The sequence below is a fragment of the Calonectris borealis genome, chromosome 7, assembly GCF_964195595.1.
Source record: "Calonectris borealis chromosome 7, bCalBor7.hap1.2, whole genome shotgun sequence".
Lineage (NCBI taxonomy): Eukaryota > Metazoa > Chordata > Aves > Procellariiformes > Procellariidae > Calonectris > Calonectris borealis.
The window spans coordinates 3997424-4023368 of NC_134318.1; the positions used below are offsets into that span (position 1 = coordinate 3997424).

The following is a 25945-nucleotide window of genomic DNA, read 5'->3' on the forward strand; positions in this document are numbered from 1 at the left end:
ACCCAATCAAGCTGATGACGAAAGGATGAGAGATACATCCAGGGTCACATCTGACCCTAACTAACCAAATCAGACAACCTGAAGAGGGGTCAATAAGCTTATATATGCTCAACTTCTATTGGTTGTAATACGGTGTAGTGCTGCAGAACTGCAGTAGCATCCAGAGATCTCAAGGGGACAGAGCCTCCCTGGGTCAGGTTAAAAATACACGCTACTGGTACAGTTCCTTTCCCGGACTAATAGGATGATTTTTTTAACAAAGGCTATTCAAAAAACCAGCAGGAGAACAAAGGTTGCGTTAATTCCAGACAAAATGAAGCTAGGTTTTGTAAACTTTACAGCTTAATAAAGGTTTCCAGAATGAGAAAGTAGGTGTTCCTCATTAGCGAAGAGCTGATTACCACGACCCCCACAGACTCTTCTGAGACTGATGAAACTAAATATTTAAAAAGGAGCTCTGGTGTGATGTCCATTCTTTCTGCTTAAGGAATGCCACAAATAATTGTAGCCAAATAAAACCTTAGGAGTTTATGCTGTGAATTACTGATGACCTGCAGCTCTGCTGCGTGACACTACATACTGCAAAATTAGGTCATATTTGGCTAGTATTTCACTAGTGATGTAATGAACTTCGCAAAAGCATCTGTTATGGGTCTACGAGCTCTAAAGCGGGGTTTGGGTACTTAAATTCAAATCTTGGTCTCAAGGGTTGACCCACTCTGAACATGCTTAACACACTAATTTCTCATGCTCATCTCTGCACACTTTCCACTATCCCACTGTCTCCACGCCTGGACTGTGGCAGACGCACAGAAGCAAGTACACATGTAAGTCATCTTCCAATTCTGGCTCTTAACAAGTTTCTCCACCTCATAGCTGCTGAACTTTGACAATTTGCTGCTGGTGCTGCAGCAGTGCCACTCTTGGAGAATTCAGCATCATCGGCAGGTATCGTACGTGCGTGCAGCTCGTAAATTATACAGACTCTGTTACAGCAAAAATGCTATGATTGATAATCGTTCCCCTCACACATTTAGCTACTATACGTGTCTTGAACTACAGTCTAGCCCAGCAAGAGTTTTAAGCAAAGAAAAATTCTAATGTGTCAGCGAAACTTGTGTGATGGAGTTCACGGAGTTTGGCTCTGGGACAAAGAAAGAGAAACTACCTTCAGCAGTTTCCGACCGAAGCATCCATACATGTCCTAACTGCAGATTTAAAAAAAAAGAGAAAAGAGAAAAAGCCAAGCACCATGGAAATGCTGAGTACCTCCAGACAGTCTGATAAATAATTAATTACCTTTTTGCTCAGAATTACAACATTTGATACTGAACTGGGTTTTTAGTTTTTCTTCATTATGTAATATTTGCCTTTCCCAATATGTTTTTAAAAGTCACTTTAAACACAAATATTTTTAATTTTGGCAAAAGACTAAAAGGCAACTTGCAAGTTGAACCAAACTAACATTCATTTAAATGCCAAAACTGCTTTTACTTACCATATTTTTTCAAAGGACAAGCTAATTTACTATAATTGACATACTTAATGTAAAGGTCTAATTTAGATGACTCTGAGCAAAAAAGCTAGTAAATAATCCATATTACACGGATTTTTTACAAGTACTTGAAAAATCTGCACTTCGTGACACTAACCAGAGTGACTTTATTACCATTTAAGATAAGCGAGATATTTCAGCTGTAAAGCTCATGACAAACTAGCATGAAAGTTGAAGAGAGACGCCAACAACATGCAGATGCAAAATAAAAAACAAACAAATGCTTTGTACATTAAAGAAATTTACAAAATACAAACTTTTAACATGCAGTTACAATATAAAAAATGCAACGGAAGGCAGAACATAGGTAACGGGAGGGAAGACAGCCAGGTTCACTGACAAATCAAGACAAAACCCTTCTTCTGACTTGAGATGCAAACGTGAGCTGAAGGAAAGCATGCCAGCGTAGCAGAGCGCTGCGTCATCTCCCACGGAATAAGATGATGCATTGCTGCAATAACGCCGGCTCACTATTGCTGAGCCTGCTTACTACCGGTACTTGCTTTCTTTGACGTCCAATATTTGACAGTAAGATTCCTCCCAGGTGGTATATTTTATGGGCAAAGCAAGAGATTCCAATTACAGCTGCAGAAAAATCACTCTGCTTACTGATACTACCTACAGTGAAGGCTGCTTAACGTAAAGCAGTATCAAGCCCTCTGCCGTCTATGACCGATCTTTGGGTAAAAATGGACAGTTTTCCCCAAGAATTTTTGGTAAACAGACTAAGAACCAGCATCATAGAACAGTAAGATGTAGCTCTGAGAAAACAACTCGTAGAATTATTATACATTACAAATTTCCGAGTGAACAGGAAAGACAATGTCTCTCAATTTTGAGATTAGGACTGAATGAGCAGAGAAAGGGAGAAAGTCTGGATTTCTAAAGAGTCCGAGGCAGATACCATGTGCTGCATTAGAGTCATCTCGCTCAAAATGTTACATGCAGAAAACATCCAACCGTAAATATTACAGTGCTGTCGACTGAGAGGGAAAGCGTTTCTCAAGCTCCTCCACAACACAGCTCAAGTTGCCATTCTGCTGGTTGTGCTCAGCCACAGCTTCTGGAGTTGGCAGCTCTGGTGTCGCAACCGGTTTTTGCTTAGAAACGTGCTTGGGCAGAACGTGGTTTTTGTCTATTTGGCTGTACATGTTGGCCACAGACTTCTCGATCGCCGCTAAATTCTGAATGTTTTTAAGAATCCCTTTCAGCTCCCTGCGGGGAGGAGGCTCCGGCACTGTGGCCGGTGGTGGTACAGCTGGCTGTTTGGCAGGGGATTTTGAATGCTTGGCAGGGGAGAGGTGCTGGGTGCTAAGAGGAGATGAAGAAGAAGAAAGAGAAACTGGGGGCAGAGGTGGAGGATGTGGTGGCAACAGAGGAGGGGATGGAGGTGGTGGTGGAGGTGGCAGCAGTGGAGGTGGGGGTGGGGGTGGGGGAATTTTAGGCGGATCTGGAATGCTTTCTGTAACTTCTTTGGTCTGAGGAGCTAGAAGACTTTGGCAAACTGATTTCTTTATCCTAAAAGACGGAGGAGTTGGTTTGCGAGTTGGTGGAGGAGAAAGTTCTTCAGGATAGTCGTGGTGAGTGATGATTACAGAGGGGACTGCGGAGGCCTCCGGTGCAGCTACTTCAGCACAAGGTGTTGGAGAGGACAGAGGAGAAGAGCGAAGGCAAGGAGAAGGAACCACGCTTTTGGAAGACTGCTCTAGCATGTTCTCTCCTTCTTGGAAACAGATGCTGAGTGTTGGTGATCGGATAGATTTCACATCAGGAGATTTCACTTGCTTTGTTTCCTGCAAAGCCTGCTGCTCAAACTGTCTTGCCTTCTCTTTTACAGTTAACTTGGGGCCACTTATTTTTTGAAATAGTGGACTGCTAATATCAACACTGCTTTGTTGATTTTCAGTTCCTTCATTCTCTGCTTTGAGTCTCTCCTGTTGCCACTGAACGGGGTCCATGATAATTGGCCTACTCAGAGAACCAGGCGCGTGTCTCTTAGTAACGTGAGTTGGTACCGTCCACGCACGGTGACTGCCTCCCAAAGAGGCGTCTCTCAAGACTAGTCTTGAAGGAGAAAGAGTATCGAGAATATCGTTTCTTTTCCGTAGAAACCCAGCAGCAGCGGGACTTTGAGTGACACCTTCCACGTATAAGGGGTTTTGAGTAGTTAGTGGGTTCTCATCAGATAAAAAAGTAATGTTACTTGAAGATTTGGGGAGATTATTGTTCAGTGATCCATTGATATTAGATTGCTTGTGAGCCTCAATAGCACGGGAAGCAAAGCTGCTTATAACTCTCTGACGGTCTCCTTCTTCTAAGACTGACTTTTTTCCCCTGCTTTGTTGGAAATGGTAGAGAAGAAAAAGACTTGAAAGAAAAGAAGATAATCACATGTGAGGAAACATGCATGGACATAGATACTTATGAGAGAGAAAAAAAGAACTTATGATATGAATCAGAGCCATTAAATTACTTCTAGCAAACTACTACCATCCAACAGAAAGATCACATTTACTAGACTACTGGGCAAGACATTTACTTTTACATCTTCTTTAGGGGAAAAGGACTTGAGGAGGAAGAAAAATCAAAACAAATTTTCAGCTACTCAGCAAGTTCAAAAATAAGTTAACCTCTTAAAAAAAACCACTTAGATTTCAAAAGTATCGGTCAATACTGCACAGTATCTCCCCAGTGACACAAAACATCAATGCTACATAGTTGTGCGATACAGTTTCTCTATGAGATAATATGGAATCATGATATGTATACTGTATGTATGTATAATTGTGTCTCCATCGTTCAAATGGCAGTGGCACTGTGCCATACTGCACACAGCCAACACAGAATATTCACAGGGATTTTACGTTAAACCTATTCTACAATAATTGTGCATCAAAACTCTGCTATTCTATAAAACACATGTACTATCAGGCAGTGTTTAAGTGTGCCTGCATTGCTTTTTAGGGACTGGCCATAGGTCACACACAAAATTAGAACTGTGGTTCGAGCCGACGGTGAGCCTGAAACCGTGGCCCCGGGAGGAGTCAGAGGTGCACCGCGCACACCTGAAGCGTAGACCTGGAGGGTCTCTGCGAGGCAGGCAGCGGGAGCTGAAGCCAGTCAGCCGAGAGGCGTGTTGTACTCAGACCGTTCTCCCGACACCGATTCTTAAAGAATTACCAAGCTGGGCATTGTCTCTTGCATTTACGATACACATATCGATGCAGAAATACGTGTATGAATTTCATCTCTGCACCACGTTAACCCAAGTGAAAAACCCCTGCAGTTGCATTACATTGGATTTCTACCTCCAAAAGTCTCACCATTTTCTGGAAGTCATCTAGCACCTCTGAATGCCTCGTTAACCTACCTTCCTCAAATATTTTTAATACCACAAACTTCTGAGCAGATTTTAAGATAAGCAGTATTTTAAAATCAATATGTCCAAACTGCCAGCTAGAAAAGCGTGCCCTTAGCGCCCTATTTTAAATAATGCTTACCTAAGGCTGAAAATAAACTTATTTCCCCGCAAACTGTGACAAATTTAAGATATTGGCCAACATCAGATAGAGTTAAAACCAAAGCCCTTATCCTTTCAAAGAGAAGGTTACCCTCGTCAGCAATAAGACCGAATCAAAATGCATTTCCATCGCCATATACAAATTTATTGTAACTAAACAGATGTGCCGCCTAGCATGGGGATGCAAAAAAAAAACCCAAACCCCACCAAAAACCAGTCTTTAAAAGGACACCTACTCTAAAAAGCTCTCTGAGATACTAAATTTATCTGTAAGACAGGCCATGGTGAGAATATGATGGCATAAGGGGACATTATGGTAGAAACGGGGTATGAAGATGGCATTCCACTTCTGTACAATTCACTTACAGCTTCACTACCTCTGCCTAATGCTGGTACTCCACACTTTGAATGCCACACTTAAAACCTTTCTATTTTCTGCAGTTAGGCAACTGCAGCTGAAGTATAGCATGAGTACCAAGGACTTCGACACACACAAAAGTCAAAAATACCATATAAAACTATTTTTAGTGACTTAGAGCTGTCCAATATTTTCACAAAACCTAATTTAAAAAATCTAACTCATCTCTAACAAAATTTGAGTCATATTCTTTAGAATTTAGATAAAAAAGGGTTAGGCTTTATTAACAAAAGGAATAGGGGAAAAATTACATTTACATGATTACGTGAATGCTGGAAGATGAAGTTTTAGACATTTTGGTCAGATTGTTCCCTCTTTGGTGTTGTTTTTTCGTATCTCAGAAAATATTACCAAATCTAAATTAATGGAAATTTAACCTCAAGTGGTTAAATATTCCCTATCAAAACTGGAAGAGAAACTTAAATAACTAGATACTGGATAGGAGTTAATTACGAGATATTAAAGCTCCTCTAAGTTATTTACTACGTAGAAGTCCCCCGAAGGCCTGTATTTAGTAATGAAACACGTTTGCTTCTTAACTTTTGTTTCTTGTTTTGACGGGGAGGTCACCCACACAGAGAAACTACAGCTTCCTAATGGTCACAGGGACCCGAGAGGACGGATGAGAAGAATCACGGCACAGAGTGCAGGGATCACTCTCCCATTCGCGAGTAACACCCAGCAAAGCCACAAAGGGTTACACCAGTGAATAAACTCTCCCCAAGTACTGCAGTTCTCCAAAAACCAGTATGCCTAAGGCTTGCCTTTGGGCAGAATACAACTGTATGAAAAATAATTGATTTCGCACTAATAATAAACTAATTCTTTATTCTAAAGCAGCATACTTTGAGGTTGGTCAAGCACCCTCAGTCTATTTAGAGGCGAGAGAAATGAATGATTCTGAACTTGAAGGAAACCCTCCAGTAGAAGGCTCATGCAAGATGACATCATCTTTATGCTACTGGAACAGATTATTTCAAAAGCTTCTCAGTTCCTTCCTTGCTTCACATGATGCCTCTCAAGGATGAGGTGGTTATCCTGCAATCTTCTGCTGTTTATGTATCGGTATTTTAATCAATGAGAAACATCAGCTCACCAGTTTGAAGCACATTTCTGTAAATTGCAAGAAAATTCTTGCCTTGCAAGGAATTGTAAATAGCAGGCAAGAAAGATTTTGCTTGCATCCAATTGTGAGTTCTTAAGTCCATGAACTGAGAGCAAACCTCTGTGCATGCACTCAGTGTTGGCTTTTTGTTTTTTTTTTTAAGGTAGTAAGACTATTTGGCTTTAGAAATAATACCATTCAAGTTCAGCAATCATACTTCATCTCTACTTCCAAGAAAAGGATAAAGAAGCATAGAAGTATTGAAACTTCACAGTAAATGTCTTTCCTGTATTTGATCAATGGACAAATAAAATATGAGTTTTAGATTGCAAGGTTTAATGGGAATCACTGAAAGGAAAATTAACTAGCGTTTCTACTAGCTACAAATATTAAGACAATGAAATGAGCTTACTTACTGATGCCTACGTATCCAAAGACAGAGGAAAATGAAAATTATGAGACAAGGCAGATTTAAAACTAAAGAGCTTATTTCCATTTCATTTGCTATAAACACCAAATTAAGAAAACAAGACACAAGGCAGCACTGCAAATGAAAGATGACTGTCTTAGGATAACTGAAGACAGGAAATATTGTATTATAATTCATGAAAAACGTTAATAAAAGGTACTTCCCAAAGAATAATTTCCTAAGGTATACCAGGGCCTTGAAATCAAATATTTGACAGAAAAAGAAGATAATTTGTAATTATTTTTATTCAAGTATATTATTTTCTTTAAAATCCTAAGGATATTCATTTATTTTGTAAGGATTTTTACTAATTTATGTTTAATTAGTTCCTTAACATGATGGATATGTGTTTATCTTAGCTGTATGCAAAGACATCTGAGAGAAAATATTTCAAATATGACATCTTTTTCAGTGCAACGAAAACTATTTTTAGTCAAAATGAACATAAATCTAAGCCTCAAAGTCAATACTGCAAACTGTAAATTTGCACCGCTGTGTTGCAGTACTAAAACATAAAAAAATCTCTGCAGGTAAAACCCCAGCAAAACGAGGCTTGTTCTGGGTTTAGCATAAGGTATTCATCAGTACAAAACAGATTCATTCGTTGGGGTATCCAATTCCCACAGATAATCAGCTTTATATCACTGCCAGTAAAATTAGTAGAAGCGAGTCATTAACTTCAGTAGAAATTTAGTTAAATGCAAAAGAAACAGGATTTTTTTTTCCAGCAGGGCACCTCAACTGTATGTGTACAGATGTGATCTCATGGGGTTCACAAGCAGAAGTGCTCACATTCAAAAATGTGACTGCCAAACATACCTTTTTCCTCCCTTCCTGCCCAAGCAGTAACACTTCACAAAGGCAAAAGGCATGGGAGGAAATTCAGCAGTTAGGAGAAGCTATTCTTGCCTCAAGTACAGCTCCTCTATTTACTCAGAAAAGCTCAAGCTCTGGAATTATTTCAAACGCAGAGACTGCACTCAGATGACCAAGAGTGAAAGCAGCAGTGATACGCTCTGTCATGCATCCTTAATGTTTTATAAACTCAATCTCAGCATCCGTAAAATTTCAACTTTCTGAGCAAAACAAATAATGATTGAAAATAGAGCAGAAGTTGGGCAATCCTCAACACCACCACCAGCAGCTCTCTCTACCTGCCTCCAAACAGATTATTAATGCTATGCTCTTCAGCGTTACTTGGTTTTAAAATATAAACATAGACGAGAAAGTGTGGCAGGCTTATCAACAAAACCCCCCAGTATGATACAGATATTAATTGCCTATTCTCCGCTGTAATAGTCTCATACTGAGAATTAAATTGTTGTTGGAGTCCATAAACTTCAGGTTTACAGAAGCATGAAAACGTAGGCATCTTTGCACTATTATTATTTTACGAGCATATAATAGGTAAAAGATACATTCGTTGAACTGCCAGTGGTTTCTCTATTTTGATAGTTCCTTTATCTTTAATTTCAATATTCAAACAGTTTCAAATTTAGAACAAAACCCCCCACTTTACCCAACAGAATATTTCTTACTACGCAAATGGGGACTTTTGGGCAGCAATTTCATTGGATGTGTTTAGTCAATAGCTTTGAAAAACATGGCATGCTGGCCTGGATTTGCAAAGGCTCTAAAGGAGCCCAGTCCTGGCTCACCCTGGTAGCACGGCCTGCTGTAGGCTCTTGCTCTAGAAAAAAATATCTGGTTATACCCTGCTTTTTGCCAACTTAAAGGCTGTTAAAGACTCCCCCATGCACTACAAGAAATCCCCATTAGCAGGTTAAATTGTTTTTACTCTCCTTACAGAGTCCTTCTATTTATTTTCTGGATGTTTGAGAACGCCAAGCAGCTGGGGAAAGACCCCTTCGTGAAGAAAAGACTTTTTGACGTAGACTGCATGAAGCGATATCCCTGGAAAGCGAATCATGGCTTCGGTCACTAACAATTTTATTGATGTAGCACAAGGAACACTTACATGGTGCTGTCGCCAAGCTCTTCGTAGAGGTTATTGGCAGCGGTGCTTGCTGGTTTGCCTGCTGGTAAAGCCATCTGGATTCTCGCAGTCTTTGCACATTCAGCCTGTCGCCTTTGGTAAGCCACGTAGGGAAGGAGAAATACTCATTAGAAACCCTAACATCAGCTGAGATGTGAACTTTTCTATGTTTTTTCCTGCAGTTTTCAAAACAACCCTGTGTTTTGTCTTCTTCAAAGAAAAATAATAACGTGATGATAACCTTTTCCTGGCTTTTTCAGCTCTCCATTATTTGTTCTCTCTTGGTGGAATCCCAGAGCTCCCCCTGGACAGAAACCTCCTGACCAGCAGGACGGCACTGACACAGCAGGTACTTCCCAGGAAATAACGTATGTGCTAGCTTTGACACTGCTCTCATTAGGAGGTTTAGCTCTTCTGGCTGCCCAAGGCTAACGGTGGGGAGAGTAAGCGCTTTGGTCAAGTGCGTCATTCAAAGTACCAAGAAACTCTAATTTTAAACACACAAAAAGTCTCTGGCAAAGTTTAAGTTCACACTTACAACTCCTTTCTCATTGGAGTTGGCTGGGAAATTTCTCTCTCAATGAAGAGTTTTCCTGAAAAAATTATTTTCACAATGAAACAAATTTCTATTTTCTATTTAGAAAACAAAGCCCGGGTCCCCGACGTGTGTAACCGGGGGAGCGTCACTGAGGTGACGTGACTGATCTACCTCGTTTTGGTTTTGAGGGTGCTCAATACCTGATCCTTCCCAGGGAAGTCTCTCTACGCGCTCCAGCCTGACATGCACTTGCTTGCTTGAGGAATACCACACACATGGAAATATTTACTTTTTCCTCTGCAGGAAACAGGCGGAACCACAGCATCTTTAATGCGTGCTAGCATGCAATAGTAAAATAGACTGAGTAGCCATATAAGTAACTTTTAACCTTGCCATACACGGTGTTCAGGAACAAGTTGGAGTATAGGAAGTAACTCTTACTGAATGGCAAGTACCCCTTCTTCTTAAAAATAAAGACTGGTAGGCTGTCAGTATTCCTATGCAAGCTGTTAGAAACAAAGCTGAAAATAAGTACTTACTCTTTGAATCTGTTTTGTTATGCAAAAAAAGATAAAGAGATAAAAAGGAAAGTTAAACGAATTCCATTTGCAACAATTGTCCTAAACAGCGAACCCAATAGGAGTAATAAACTAGATGCTACTTTCCACATACAAAATTACAGAATTAATGACATGTTTAAAGAATCGTAATTTCCAGAGCTGAACAGTGCTTAGCTGCTATTTGTGATACTCTTGAAACAATTTTGCAGTCAGCATAAACATGAATTACAGCGGGGAAAACTGCTTTGGGCTTACAGAAAACAACTCCCTGCCACACACATGCAGACACAGAGGAAAGAGTAAGACATGAAAACGTGAATACGCCTCGTGACATTTCTTTAACAGATGAACTACTAGGATGCATTTTTGTAACTGTTTTCTCATTCTCAAGAATGCTATAGAAAACATCTTCAATAGTGAAGGAGTATTATTTTTGGTTGCTATTTAGAAGATGCTGGTCTTTTGTGATTAGTAAATGATACATTATTTATAGTTACCTTATGGGGTTGTACTGGATAGTGTATTTCAAAGACACTATTTAAGAGAAAAGAATAATGATAGTTTCTGGCTTGTTTACACATCGTAAATGTAGGCACTGAGCTGCACTTTGACAGTGATAATTTTATAAATTAAATGAGTTTTCTTTTCAGTAACTATTGTTTTTACAAAATTTAGTAAGCTGATCGCTGATCTGGAAAGCACTGAAAAACGGACTTACTGCACATAAAAAGTTTTAACAGTGAGAAAATCTTAACATTTCCACTATACGTGCTGTGAGTATGACAGTTACATTTATCCCGCTATAATCTCTACACTCAGTGGCAGACTGGAGCACCTACTTTGCCAGAACGTTACCTGGAAAAATACTGAAACTCCTTTTGAAAAGGAGAAAAAAGGCTGTAATGCAAAAACAAACCGTAAGGCTCAGGATAGCTTTTGGTGTTGATATTAACACTAAAACTCCTTTTATTTTCTTTGGCACTCTTCAGTGATACATTTTTCATAAAAGTGTAGTTTATTCACATTGGTCTCCTATAAATCCAACTCCAAGTCATAGTTCTAGACAAGAAAAATGTGATTTTTTGATGGAATGAAGTTAGGCAGATTCTTTAGAGCTCTTAAAAGAGATTGATAATCTTTTGATAATCTAACAGACGTCAAGGAAAAATAGTGCTATTAGCTTTCTTAAAGAAACAGGCAATTCAGGTAACAACAACAACAAACTAATTGTAGGTTGAACTGGTTCAGTAGTGTTTCACTGGAAGCAAATGTTATATACAATTTTGGGAGAGGTAAAGCAGCTTTGAGATGCAGTGCCATCCCAACGGCGCAGAAGTTTGTCAAGCTCTTTCAAGCTCCTTTTAAAAGGACTTTTTCCTTTGACCCAAATAGTTTGGAGAAACCGGGATATAAATATAATCTAAAGAACGTGCAGTAACCATCAAGAAATGGCTATCCTTGGCTGTTTTTCTGGTGTCACTAAGGAAAGTGCTCTCAGGCAGGCTGCTGTTTTTTCATGTAGGATATGCTTTTTAAATGATGACTACCATAGTGCTTTGCTACCTCCTAACTGCAATGCAGAAAGGAAAAATGCAGTTTAAATCTCACCCGGCGTATTGTACCACACCTATTGCAGCATTCCGATTGTAATTGCTTTATTGTAATACATGTATATCAGCTCTTCCATGCCCTCTCCTCCGACAGACTGATGCAACACTGCAGCAGGAGTCTGCAGAGGCACGGACACTTCATTGTCCTCAACACAGTGAAGAGAAACAAAACGAACAAAAAAGAAAAACAACCAACCAACCAACCCAGTAGGGCTCTGGGAACTCCTTCCTATGTGGTCCTGTGGAGCAGAGGTTTTCCATAATGAGGGCATATGATGTACCAGCTAGTTCACCAATTTTAAAATGAAGATAGAAAGATACGGAGGTACAGACCGATACATACAGAAGTTGAATACAGACATTTTACTGAGGAAGATGCACAGAATTATTTTTATTTTGATTCTGTAATGATTCGTAATTCTTTGTGTGCTCAGAGCATGCATGTGGAATTAGAAATCCTTCATGAGAAGAAATTAAATAAATATACAGCCTTTAAGTCCAAATGCATTGATTTTAAATACGAGTGGACTTGAAAAGGCTTAGTTAAGAGGAACTTGTTAGTGATGTTGATCCTTTAATTAGTCTATTAGCCCAATTACTTAAACCTCTTGAGTCTACGAGAGGTGAGTGGAGGTATCAAGAAGGTATGCTGCTTTAGATAGCGCTAAAATGGCACAAAATCAATTCTTCATGAAACATTTGCAATTAAGAAGCATACAGCTAGGGAAAAAACGTAACCGTGAGTATTTTAGGATTTAAACAAAAAAGTTGAGTTCTCTTATTTTGGCCTTGCTACACAATTTGACTTTTGGTTCATTTATTGAAACAGCACCTTTTTCCTCGTTTCTTTTCGATCTTGTGTTTCGGCACATATTCTAAAACAGTTACTGCACCGCACCTTTAGAAAGTATAGCAAGATGCACTTCCTGTGCATTTTCTCTTTTCATGCACAGCCCACGTCAAGCATGGACCAACTCTTGTGGTGAGAGGGAAATTAAAAATATTTCCCTGTATAATAATTTCCTTGCAATGAAGGATAATTTTCAAAGCAGTTCTGCTAAGAAACGCAGCATCCCTACTACAAGGTTGCTGCCACAAAAAGGAGGAGGAATACTTACTGTCTGTAGCTGACCATAACTATTAAAATAGCTGGCATACAGCAAAGGATGATTATGACGGCCAGAGCAAGTAACGCGCCTTCCGTGTAGCCTACGGCTTGCGCCTGCTTCTTGACATTCGCTACCACGTCCGGGGTGCGGATCTCCAGGATGCGTCCACCCTGCCCCAGGTACGGCTGAAACTCTTTATTGATATCCAGCAGTTTGCCATCCAGGAACCTTCAATGTCACAAAAGAAAACTATTACAGCCAAGTTCATTAACCATGTTTGAATTACGGCATAGTTGGGTTAGTAACTGTGGTCTGATAAAGCACATACCCCCTTCTTTATGTGCTTAAGAATACTAGTAATTCCCTGTAATCCCTATGTCAGTGATAACTCCAATGTACTTAATACCAGAACATAGTTTAAACACTGAAAAGGACAGGTGAGCTGAAGATTATCCTAATTTCTAGGGGCAAAAACTTCTGCATGCCATTGAGAACAGCATGGCAAACGGCTTGCTTTGTGCTTTTTCCTTCAGTGGTCTGTTGCAGAGGATTAACTAACCCTCCTGCACACACCCCTAAAGGCCACTCTGGCCTAAAGATCAACTTGCTGCTACTCTAAAAGCGGGTAATTTTTAGAGGACTTTCCTGAGCTGCTTAGGGAAATTCTTCGGCTGGAGGGATAGCCTACAGTTTGTTCCCTTTTGACTTCCCTTTCAATATTAAAAAGAAAAGGGATTTGGAAAAACTATGTTTTTATTAATCCCCGCCCCGTTCCCCCCAGCTGCATCAATTCTGAACCTCATTCTCGCATCTGCTCTGTCTAGTTAGCCTCTATGTCTCTGCTGTCTTCTTAGGTTGTAGTGCTGGTACTACGTATTGAATTATTTGAGTAAGGCTTTCCTCTTACAGCATGACTGTTCGATGGCAAGAGGAAAACACAGAGGGACAATGATCAGATGAACTCATCTCCAGTGGGAGTGAATGTGAGAGCAGCTGAAGGATGTGCCCTCTCAACGTTTGGCACAGTGCTGAGGGAGTTTATTCACTGGCTTCAGGCTATCTGAGAGCGTCCTCTCCATCACGGCAATTTTTGGGTGGAATCTGTAGCAACATTCCTGGGAGATGCAGGAGAATTGTAACAAGGAAAACAATACCATTTTAGAAAATGCTACATCATCTGTCGTTTTTTGCTTAAAGTCAAATGGGAGGTCACAAAAGATGACAGGCGGAGATTACTGTAAATGGCCTCCTCTTTTTCTGTTTTTGAAAAGATGCAGCCCATTTCTTCTGGAGTTTCAAACCTCTTCTAAAAGGAAAAGCACTAAATGTTTATAATAAACTGTAATTTAAACTTCAGGGGTTCTCCAAACACTGCCAGATACCAGAACAATCGTGACTAACATTACTAATTACAGGAACAATAGGCTATCTATACAGCTCTCAGAAAACCACTGCCTTCAAGTAGGCCTACGAGGCACATTGTTAAGACAGAGTTGGGTCTCCGGCAAAATGAGGGTATTAGCTAACCAGGAACCGCGCGCTGCTGTCTCTGCTTGCAACCTACAATAACGTCCACCTTCCGCTTCTGCATCACCTACGAGAGGAACCTGGAACAACAGTTACCAACCAAAGGACTGGAACAGTCTCTGAAAATGCAAATGCAGCGGAAGAAGTTCAGTACCTGATCTGATAATTGGCAGTGTAAAGACAGGTAGCCAAATGTAAATCCTAATCAAATGACCTCATTTCCCGTATGATGGAAAATCTTCTATTGGATGACTTTTTGATTAGCAAACAGTATGTTTGTTAAAGAAATTTACTTCCGGAGTTTGAAAAAATATTTTGGCCAAGGTTTTACTTGAAAAAATATACTGGCCAAGGCTTTAACTTCCAAAGGAAAATAAAAATTCTTGGATCTCTTTTGAAGTGAGGATTGACTGTCTCACAAGCTGCCAGGCAGTAGGCTCCAGCTATAAAGATCCAAGCAGGAGGCACCCGTTAGGATGGAGGAGGATCCTGCTGGCTCTCAGCTATAGCAGAACCCCAGGCCCTTGCACGTACAGTGGTCCTCCTGGAGAAACAAAGTCAAGTGAAAAACGTGAGATAAAAAACCCCCAAAAAACAACAGCTAAAAAAATATTCTGAAAGGATTTCTGCATATAAACTCTGAATGTCTAAAGAAAGTCTGAAATAGCGTTTACTTCCTTAGTCTGATCACGAGACAGAAATTACAGTCCTAAAAAACCATTTCTTAAAGGGTGTTAATTTCTTACAACTGATCTCCTCTCAAATTAAGTTACTGATAAATCCTCACAGCATTGTTTGTCCCTGTTTTTTTTGGAACTTTGGGGAGAATGCACTCTGATCTGCCCGTGTAACCTACTAGCTGGATCTCATAACGTGCAGAACAATTCACCCCGAATGATGAAATGCTGCTGGTTTCATGATACTAACTTCAAAGAGCAGCGGCTGCTCACTCACAGACCCACGCTCTCACAAAAAGCAGCCCAAGGCGTTTTGAAGAATAACTTCCCTTTGTATTAGTATGCTCTGCTGATATTCCCAACTAATTCCTTGATTTCTTCCGCAAAACATTTTCTTGGTATTTGAGCAAAAATCCCTTTTCACCGCTTGAAGACCTGCAATGTGGTTCACAAGGTATAAACCGAGTATAAACGGAGCTCTAATTCTTTTGTTGTACGCTAGATGTCACTGGTGCATGTTACACGTCCTTTGAGTTGGCAAAAGCATTCAACTAGGACAGCATTAAACCTCTGGATGATTTTAACAATCTCTCAGTTAAAATTCCGTTAGCATTTTCTTGACAAACCCCATTTTAACAGGTTCGTAACTCAACCGTGCACATTGACTCCATGATGAAACATGACACATTGTGCAAAAGATTCAGACAGGGTAAGCATTTTATTTTTAATGGTGGACATTTTCCACTTAATATATGCAGGAGAAATTTTCTGGATTCAACTCTTTTATGCTCCAATAAATCAAACCCTCTTTCATATAAAAGATAAAAAAGGAGGCTGATCATTTCAGTCTGTAAAATTATCTAAGTGGCCTCAAAGTCTTTTAGGAGTTTGTGGTAGAGGGAGGAAATAACAAAGCACAGTTACTACTCAGACCCATTTTTTGCTGTAACCAGACAGATCCCCGATTAATAAAAATGTCAGGTGATCAGTCATAACAGTTTTAAGGAAAAGTATGAATCTCTCATTGCATATCCGTCTTACAAAGTACAGGATAGGGAAAATTCAGCATGTCTGAGAGACACATGGGTTTTCCCCAGCTGGCAGTGACGAACACAGCGCTGCTGTTATGTCCACGACTTCTAAATCATGTCTTTGTTTTCCAGCCAAACATTTTGCCTGAATGCAAATATGTGGGATTGGGCTACTCGTTTGGGACTTGTGGATGTGAGGCAGCCCATTCAAAATAGCCTGGTAGCGAGTACGGCACAGTCTGTGCCTGCGCTATCGTTGTGCACATCAGCGTTAATCCCGCACATCCAGAGCACACTGCATCTCCTTGTATCTCTTAATTTCATAAATGACAGTCAGACACGACCTGACGTATCGGAGTGACGTTCCCCAATGGTGATTGTGGGAGCCTCAAACATTAGCTTTGGTTTAGTGGGGTTTACTTGTAGAAATGCAGCTCCGCTGCATGACGACTCTGCTGTCACGAGCGTGACTTTGCTCAGCTGCTGATGGGCGTTAGCTGCTTGACTGTCCTTTCCTCCAGCTCCAGCGCAAAGCCAAGCACCTCTGGGACCCCAGCGCTGCTCTGACTTGTGCCTGGCTGCCAGCACCAAGCAGGAGTCGTCACCGGTGATATTTGCCTGTATCCCACCAGCACCCCACCTGCGAAGGGGAACAGGTCGCTCTGCTCCACTCCGTCCTCAACTTGCCCCCACATTCCTTAAAAGACCTTTGCAGATAATTGTTTTCAAACGGTGACAGGTTTAACATAAAGTTAAAGTCAGGGCCTCCACTATGTTTTATAAGCAGAAACAGCAGGGTGTTCCCAAAAAGCCCATTTAAGAAAAGCCACAAGTATCTTCCAATACACAGTAATTTTGTAAGTTGTGTTAAAATCACAACTGGTAGAATTCATGTGCTAAATCTGTGCTGTTGGTACAGTTCTCTCGTCTGTATACATCATGAAATTTTTGAACACTTGGAAAATACCTTGGCTAAATTTACATTCCTTATTGCTAATTAAGTTTTCAAAACAGGGGGCTCCATCTCTTTCTGACTTTCTAACCTTTCTCCCATCATATCCTGTTTATTAAATGATCCTTTCTCCTATTGATCTCTTTTCTGCTAGGATGCGGAGCAGATTCCTGGCTGGCAGAAGGATGGTTGTGACTCTTGGCAATCTCCTCCCAATGAGGGGACGATCATTGCTACTGTGTCCTGTGTCTGGGGCAGGAGGAACATTGAGCCACCCCTGTAAAGATCAAAACTCCAAGAAAGATCGTCACGGAAGGAATTTCTTTTTAGATTTCCCCAGGATTTTGCCGATTCAAATATTTAAACGCTTTTGAAGAGAGAAAAGAGAAAAAAGCAATGAGGTTGCATCTAAGCTGATACCCCATACATTTGCAGACCAGGCAAATGAATAACCTTCCCTTCACATTTGAAAAACTGCCTTTTAACCTATCTTTATTCTATTCTGTGTGTATTTCACTGGACACACAAACATCCCTAAAAAGACATTCCTATATTTTCAAAGGGTACCAAAATGAAGAGGGACACATCTTCCGATCATGAAGACAGCCTGCATCAGAAAAAGATTCTTTTTATGTATTTGAAAGAGCAAACTGCCTCCATGCTCAGACATGAGTTCACTTTCATATACTAATAATAGTAGATTTGCAGAGGGCTTTCCAAAGTGAGGAGTAAAAGGGTGTCAGAATTTTCAACTGTCATCAAGGTCATACAAATTTTCTGAACCTGGACAGCACCGAATAATGTCCTTTTGACCTTGAGCATTTCTAATGGGATCCCACTTCGGCTACGACTGGAAGAAAACACAGACCTTAATGAATTCACAAACTGTAAAAGTCCAAAAGTAACGGTAAAAAGGGATCAGCAGATAGTCTGGGTGTAAGGCAGGAAGATACATTTTATTGAGACTAGTTTTGGGAGTGGGTTGGGGTACAAGAGTCACTTACAGGAGCCCTGCAAGCAGATTTACTGTCACTTTTCCTTACAGGGAAAGGAAAATGCTTATTTATCGGGGATTTCTGCTGGCTTCCTACCAGGTTTCCTTAATTTCCACTTCTTGAATAAAATTGGGAACAAAAATCACAGAGACCCCGTCCTGGGGACGATCAGCAGCTCTGGCAGCGGACAAGCGAACACAAACTCCCAGTGCACCACCGAGACCTAAAAAGACTGTATGACCATGAAGATACCTGCAAACAAAAACTGGCCACCAGAAGGAAGGAAGCTGTATTGCCACCGCTCTGAAAGCTACCACTGCTCAACTGCACCTGATTTTTATATTCCTAGTTCAGAAAGTGATGCTGGAAGACTGGAGAGGGTTTAGAGAAAACTGTAAGTGATTAAAAAAATTAAAACACAGCCCAGAGTGCAGAGGTCAAGGAACTTCTCAAGAAAAAAATTTAAGAGGAAGATGTGATCATAAGCCTAGACCTTGGTGGGAATCAGAAATTAAAAAGCACCAATTGGATGCTTCAATCTACCACCCAAAGTTATAATAAAACTCCATGACTGAATCTAGACAAATTAAAAAAAAAAGAAAAAAGGACTAGATTTTGACAGTAAAAATAACTAGCCTGCAATAACAACACAAAGGTTGTAGTTGATTGGATTTTCTTGAGCAGTTACTTTGCTGAAAGACATGCTCAAAGCAGAATTAATTTTGAGAGTTCCTATGGTCTTTATTATACTAGGTCAGACTGATCACAGTGATCTTTTCCAACCTATAAACTCTGAATATATGCAGAGCGTTAGTATGCTATAATTCATCTGTACTAAATTAAGAGCTCGGGAGAACAAGCCCTTTTTCAATCCCAGTCCACTGAGATGGCTCACAGTCATTTGCTTTTTAGGCTGCTGACTGACATGCTGCTTTATACTGTCATGGAACAGTCTGGTCTAGTTTTCACTGAGATAAAAAGCAAACACAAAGGTGAAACACATGCAAAAAACCGGCTGCTTTAGAAGAAGAGCCTGATTTGCATTTTCATTGTTTTGAATCATATGCAGGATGCTGAAACACAAAAATACCGTTTCTAACAAAATGATTCTACAGCCATATTGATACATCGGCAGCTGAATGGGTTGAGATACTAATTTTGTCTTAGAACCTACTCGGCGCTAGTGATGACTCAGAAAAACCACATTACCTTAATTTCATGTCCTTACCCATATAATCTCTGGCTTTTCTTCTTATGCAGGCAGAGAGCAGAGTTACCGCTGGCCCCCGAAGCAGTGGCGTGCCAGAGTGATACCCCACCGGAGCTCTGCTAAGGTGCAAACCCCAGGCAGAGCGGCACCCTATCAAACCTGCTGCTGCCGGGACCAGAGCTGGCCCGTTCACGGGCAACGTGCCGTGAGGATAGTTGTCGGGAGTGACCCGGGGTCGGAATAGGAGCGCGTTCCCGGAGTAATGATGAGTCCCAATGTGGGTATGGTCATTCTCCTTTATTTCAAGATAGTGTGCTACTTCTATAAGCTAGCCACACTAACACGCGCACCTACGAATCCTCTATTGGTTTACAGTCAGCAAGCACACGAATCTTAACATACACAGATTGGTCAAAAGCAGGTGTCCACGCGAACGCTTCCTGCGCCTGCATTCCGTTACATCATCTACTGGTAGTTACATTCCTCAGCCTGTTTTCCCTATTCTGCTATCACTTCAGAGGCTCTAAAACTACAATTGCTCTTTAGCAACCCTTTGCCTTATACTATTGCTAACAAATCCTCAGTGCTTGGAATGTTCACAGGATGTCCGTTATTTAATAAAAATCCTTCCAACAGATAGTCAGTCAATAAAAAGCCATCTCTTACGTTTCATGTGACACTGGAATTTAACTGCTAATTTGGAGGTTAATTGACAAGGCAAACCAACATCAAATTATGAATGTAAGTGGCCTGTCTACTGCTGTTCACCATCTCCTCTAGCAGCTGATGAGATGGGCCCATGCAGATGGGCACCCGTGAGCACTACTGATCTCCTGCATGTAGATATACGCCTGGGTCATGCCCCGATGTCTGCGCTTCAGACTAGGTGCACACCACCTCTCTTCCTTCCCCTTCCCTTTCTTCTTCTCCTTTGGTTTCCACAAAAAAGAGAAGAGAGAGAGAGAGATGCTCCAAACTGCAGAAAGCCTGAAGGTCAATGACTGGAGCACCAAAGTCCTTGCTTGGAGATCACAGAGACGTGTTGGTACATAGAAATTAAATTCCTTCAGAGGAATTTAAACTGGGAGAGCTCCTCCACAGGGTGGACTAAAATGTACTGCAAGCTCTCATGGCGACAGTGTCTAAATCCCATGTACTGGGGCCGGTTCAGCTCAAGGGAATGGACTGAATCCAGTAAAGCTGTAAACTCCCAAGCTGCACACAGGGTAGGTGTAGGGGCACGCACCAACTGCTTCAATGGATTTTTCTTTCCTGTTGTGTTGAACCACTTGCTAACAGAGACAGACCAACAGGCTTCAAAACAGTCCACAGAAATATAGGAAGAGTAATAAATAATATACTTACTTAAAAAGTTCGTTCCTCATTATAGCTCTATTTGTTTGCGGGTCGATTGCGTAGACCATGAGGTCAGACTTGGTGTAATCCTCTTCAGAGTACCCATCCCCAAACCTCCGCGCACCGATGGATTCCACCACGACCGTCGCACCGGGAATCTGATCTTGGACATAGCGTTCCAAAATCCTAAAGATGAGATGGAGCCAGAAAGCTGCAGTCATTTATTTGTGCTGATCAAGATTGACAGCGGCCCAAACGAGATACTAATAGACAAAAACCACAGGCTTAGAAGGCTGGTAACCTTCAGAGCACTTTTAAAAAAATCTCTGCTCCCGTATAACCTCTAAAATGCTGAACTCTTGGGAAAAGCTTAGCAGTGTTAGGAGAGGTCACCAGAAATAGTGCCCTTAGCTCTAGCTCTTTGTATTTATGACATCAGTTGAGTTTTAAATGGCTCATGGGAAACACCATCTATATTTCACAAAAAACCCCCGTCATCCTTTTATTAAGCTATATCATTTCAGAACTCTTCAATTCCAGCCTTACACAGGGTGCATACAGTAAATTTTCACCCACAGAAACAAGTACTTCGACCAGTTTCGGTGGGATATTTCATCTGGCCCTCCAATATAGCACAACATATCAGGTGCCAGAACACCTGCTACTCCAAAAGCCATGAGCAAGTTTTACAGCTATAAGAAAGTTGGAATATCGAGCTGACACATTCACCAGGGGGAAAAAAAAAAAAAAAAACCGCAGAAGTTCTACAAGCAGAAGAAAGATAGGTTGATAGAATTCAGTGGCAGCTATGCCCAAGATAACAAGGGCATAACAACTATAAACCAAAACAAAGCTGTTCTTTTTCCAAAGAGAAGGATTTATTACAAGCTGCCAGAGCACCGAATGGCACACTCTGCAGATATGTATATGAATCGCAATGTGTCAATACATGAGATAAATGCAATTCTGGGGAATTAAGATTTATTAGAGAAGATGACATTTACTGGTCATTTTATTAATTCTTGTCATGTAATCAATTTTCTTTATTACTGAATATTCGTTCCTTTTTTTTTTTGGACAACTGACTGTCCGCAGACATCCACATTCCAAAAGTATGCGCTTTTGGAAGCCTTTGTTCTAAATTGAAAATCTCATATTTTTCTACAGTTTTCCATGCAGGACTGCTTATGGAAGAAGTCCTAACATGTGATGTTATTCCTAAAATATTCAAAAAGAAAAGGAAGAATGGCTGTTTGCAGAATGTCCCTCCAAAGAAACAAAAAATACTCGTGCCTAGGCCAAACTGAAATGCCTTCAGCGTGCCTGCAGAAGCACCAAACCGATAGGGAAAGGACCTCACTGAGCACCTGAAAAGTTTCTGCACAGATGGCAAGTACACTTGCACCTCAGATATGGAGAGTTTATGGAAAGGTATAAGCATAACTCACTACTGCTCTTACAAACTGCTTTAGAAAGTACAATACCTTAATAAAACTTTTAAAAAATACAATTCTTTTCCTTCCTCCTTGTCTGGTCCGCTACTCTAGTGGGCCCCATGAAATTTGCCGAGTTCCTGTAGCAGACTGCTTCTCTCTATCTGCTGCACTGTGATCCAATGAAAAAAGGAGGTTTAGAAGTATTACAGCTCAGCTGGATGACCTTCAAATTCTGTATGCAACAGGGAGAACTGGTACTCCCATCAAGGCTGTAGCTGGGGCTGGCAGCCAAGATGGTGGGGACCGCAACCTTGGCAAGAATGGATGGAGCCCGAAGGAGAACGGAAAGCTGCTTAGACAGTGCCATCAGAAGAGCTTTAACCATGGCTGTTGGGCAAGGACAGAATACATCTCAGAGAAAACGGGAAGAGCGTCTTTGCACACAGACTTGCTAACGGCGTGATGAGGTTTCCAAACTGGGAATGAGAAGGGTTCCGTTAAAGCCTGCAGAGAGTTTTATAAACAAAGGCATAAAAGCAAATATCATCAATACTGTATAGAAGGGCAAAAAAGTATGGAGACTTAAACAAGAGAAGCTGGAAGGCTAAACACTCCATCAGAACTATAAGTTATGGGAAAACACAAGATTTTCTGGGCTAATTTATGTGATTGGAATATCAAATCAAAAAGCAATAGCTGAGTTAGAAGGCAAAAGCAAGGGAACGAGAGGGAACATGCTGCCTGATTTATCAAGGATGCTCTAGGGTGTGGAGGAAGACAAATCTCATAAAAAAGGACATCAATGACTTTAAGAAGTCACTTGTTGTTTTAAACAAAATCTTCTGCAGTTGCTGAGGTTACATTTTGCTGTTGTTTTTTTCCTGACACAAGATTTCCAAGGTACAGTAATGCTGTCAAAGCAGTATCATCATCTCATAATTTTTCAAGACCACTCATTCACATTTATTCATCCAGTTTCTCTGCTCTTCATGTGAAAGTTTAGTATGCCCTTAAAACAGCAGCTTTTCTGTAAGATTTTGAAAAACCCAAGTCTGTCAGACCAGGTCCTAGCCTAGCAGTGAATATATACTCTTAGTGCAGAGCCATTTTTGTAGGGAAAATAAAAATAGTAGATTGTCTGACACATTGCTAGTTGACTGGCGTCCTCTAAACAAGTACTGCTGCTGTTTGCAGATACGGTAAACTCTACTCACCTCTGCTTCTGGCACACACTTAACTGGCAGCAAGGGTGACAACCTGTACCACAGTACAGTAATTCTCCCAGGTAAAACTTGACAGAACAAATCTGGGATATGCAGATTACTATAAAAAACCCCCAAACATTACGTGAATGTAAGTGACTAAAAGAAACCATAACCGTCTTTAGAATGGCGTTTTGCACAAGGATTCAGATAGACCAACTATGTAAAAAATTTACCTCCCTAATTAGTATACCATCATCTTCTGTTGCTGCAGGGGGGGACGCTTTTGCTTCCTTGCACAGAACTATTATTTCACCCGACAGAAATGCCCTGTAAGGTTATAACATAGGTCCACTTTTAGCAGAATTGGTAACAACATTCCCTTTTCTCAGAAATTCCTGGCATGGTTCTGCTGGAATTCATTGCCTTTGAGAATATCTTTATCTGAAACGTGATTAGAATTGAAGAAGAAATAGCACACTACTTTCTGACTATGAGAAATAGGTACATTGCAGCCGTTGGCTTTAACTGACATGGCAAGAAACCACAAAGTATAGTGAAATGACAGTAACATTTAATCTGAAACACACAAATTGCATGTTTAGGTTGAAATATATAATAAAAATGCACTGAAGACTGAAAAGTAGCAATTAAAGAATGCACTTAAAAATAGGGCAGTTCCCCATAGAGTTTTTCACAAGTCATTCAGCTGAACTTGCGATGCTGAAAACACTGTAGTGTTTTAAAACTCTACTGAAAGTGGCCACCTGCTTGTAGTACTACTCACAAGAACCAATTTTTAAAATGTATACTTTAAGTAACAACAGCGTCTGCAGTTCTACTGTATTTATCAGCAAAAGTTAGCTTCAAATTAGTCTGTCACTTGCTAATGCAACGAGGGTAATTACCATCCTCCCAACAGTGGTGCAATGCTGGTAGAACCAGCAACTTAACAAGCGACGGGACTTTCCTACTGCTCTAACTCCATTTAGCTCTGCAGACGTAACGCCTCCCAGTGCATCTTCATGACCGTCGCTTTCCAAATTCCCATCAGTGACACCAGTGAAATGAAATGAAGGACAAGAGGATTTTCTCTTCATTGAGGACAGAATGTGGCCCTGAATACCCTGAAAACTCAGGGATGATTTTTTTCATCTTTAGATGCAAAAGAAATGGAAAGGCAAAAAAATACAGGTACGTTGGTTTGTTGAGCTGTCCCTTGGCTGTGGCATGCTGCTTCCCAGGACATTTCTGAAACCAGCAGACCAAAACCCAAAACCCAAGATAAGGCCACACTCAGCGCGATGTCCATGAGCTGATATGCGCACCTGAGGCATCATGCCGCGTGGCAGGGCTGAGGCGGCTGCACCCCGTTACAGGCAGAGAAGACCCTGCTGAGCACAGGACTAAGTTAAGGGGTGCACCCTGGCATCACAGCAACGTGCCGTTTTCTCCCCTCAGCTGCACGGATCTGGCATGCCAGACGCGTGCCCCAGCATGAGAGAGATCCTGCTACTGGGAAAGATGCAAAGGACCACTCGGAAGCTTCTTCGGAAACTAATGTGAAAGTCCATACGAGTCAGTTAATTCACTTCAAAATATGAGATACGGAACCAGCCGCAGCAATGGCAACTCAACCAGAGTAACAGTCATCGTGTAAGACTTGATAAGTCAGCAGCAAGGTTTAATGACCCTCCATTGTCCCTGGTGGAGAAGATGCATGACACGGCCTGAAAGAGCTCCGCAACGTTCCAGTAGTTTTATACCCTCGAGCCAAATTTCTAAGTTTTATGCATATCCTCTGAATCAGCACAGAAACAAAAGAAACAATTCAATTTGCAGAACATTTTAGATCCTCACCAGTACCTGAATTTAATTACTGCACAATTTTCTTAGCAGAAAATTCTATGGGAAAAAAATGTTTCAGTTCTCTAGTAATTTGATAGCCTGCTGTGTTTCTGGAGCACATAAAAATATTTTAAGGAATGAAAACAAAAAAAAAAAGAATCCATTCTTTCTTGCAGGTCTCTGAAATAACTGGTACCATAGACTTGGAGCTACAAGTGTTGAAGACTAGATATCCTGCATAACTTTTGGCTCCTCCACTGAAAAGTCTAGCTCCCCGAAATAACTTAGTAATAATAATAAAAATTCATACTCTAGGTATTTGAAAATGTAAGCAAATTTGGCAACAATGCACAGATGAGGGCATTCAGCTCTGTCGGTACACATCAATACAGACTTTTCAAGTGTTTCATTTAACCCGAGCACACTCTCTCCATTTTGCTCAACTTCAGCCAAATTCTGGCTATGTTGGTTTTTGCAAGGTTAATAATTGACAACTAAACTGCTGGATTTTCAACTGTACTTTCGCAAATAGGTAAGGACCAATTCCAGCCCCTCCTGTGCAGTTAGCGATAGCTTTGGGGGGGTGATGCACCTGGGCCCCAGCCGCCTTACTGCACCACACATAGGGCACAGGGAAGGTTATACAACTTCTGTGGCCTCTGGAGAGGTGCCGAGCTGCTTTGGAGCTACCAAGACAACTCAAGAAACCCCTACTAGTCAGCTAGGTCAGCCGGCCTTGTGCTGCGATGTAGAATAAAAAACCCAGAACTGGGGTTTATTTCAAGCCTAAGACTGTTCCTTCTTTACAAAACAGCCTTTTGACAAAGATTA

The 25945-nt window shown here is 40.9% G+C and overlaps 1 protein-coding gene across 2 annotated transcripts in view; it reads right to left on the minus strand.

Annotated features, from left to right (window-relative positions):
• The window catches only part of PCDH15 (protocadherin related 15), an 827781-nt gene that overhangs the window by 12163 nt on the left and 789673 nt on the right, over positions 1 to 25945 (minus strand). For both annotated transcript variants that reach the window (XM_075154074.1, XM_075154076.1), the window contains 3 exons: positions 20638 to 20814; positions 12890 to 13108; positions 9046 to 9156 (listed from right to left, as the gene is read on the minus strand). In XM_075154074.1, the coding sequence (XP_075010175.1) occupies positions 9046 to 9156; positions 12890 to 13108; positions 20638 to 20814 (507 nt within the window). The remainder of the gene's footprint in view (positions 1 to 9045; positions 9157 to 12889; positions 13109 to 20637; positions 20815 to 25945) is intronic.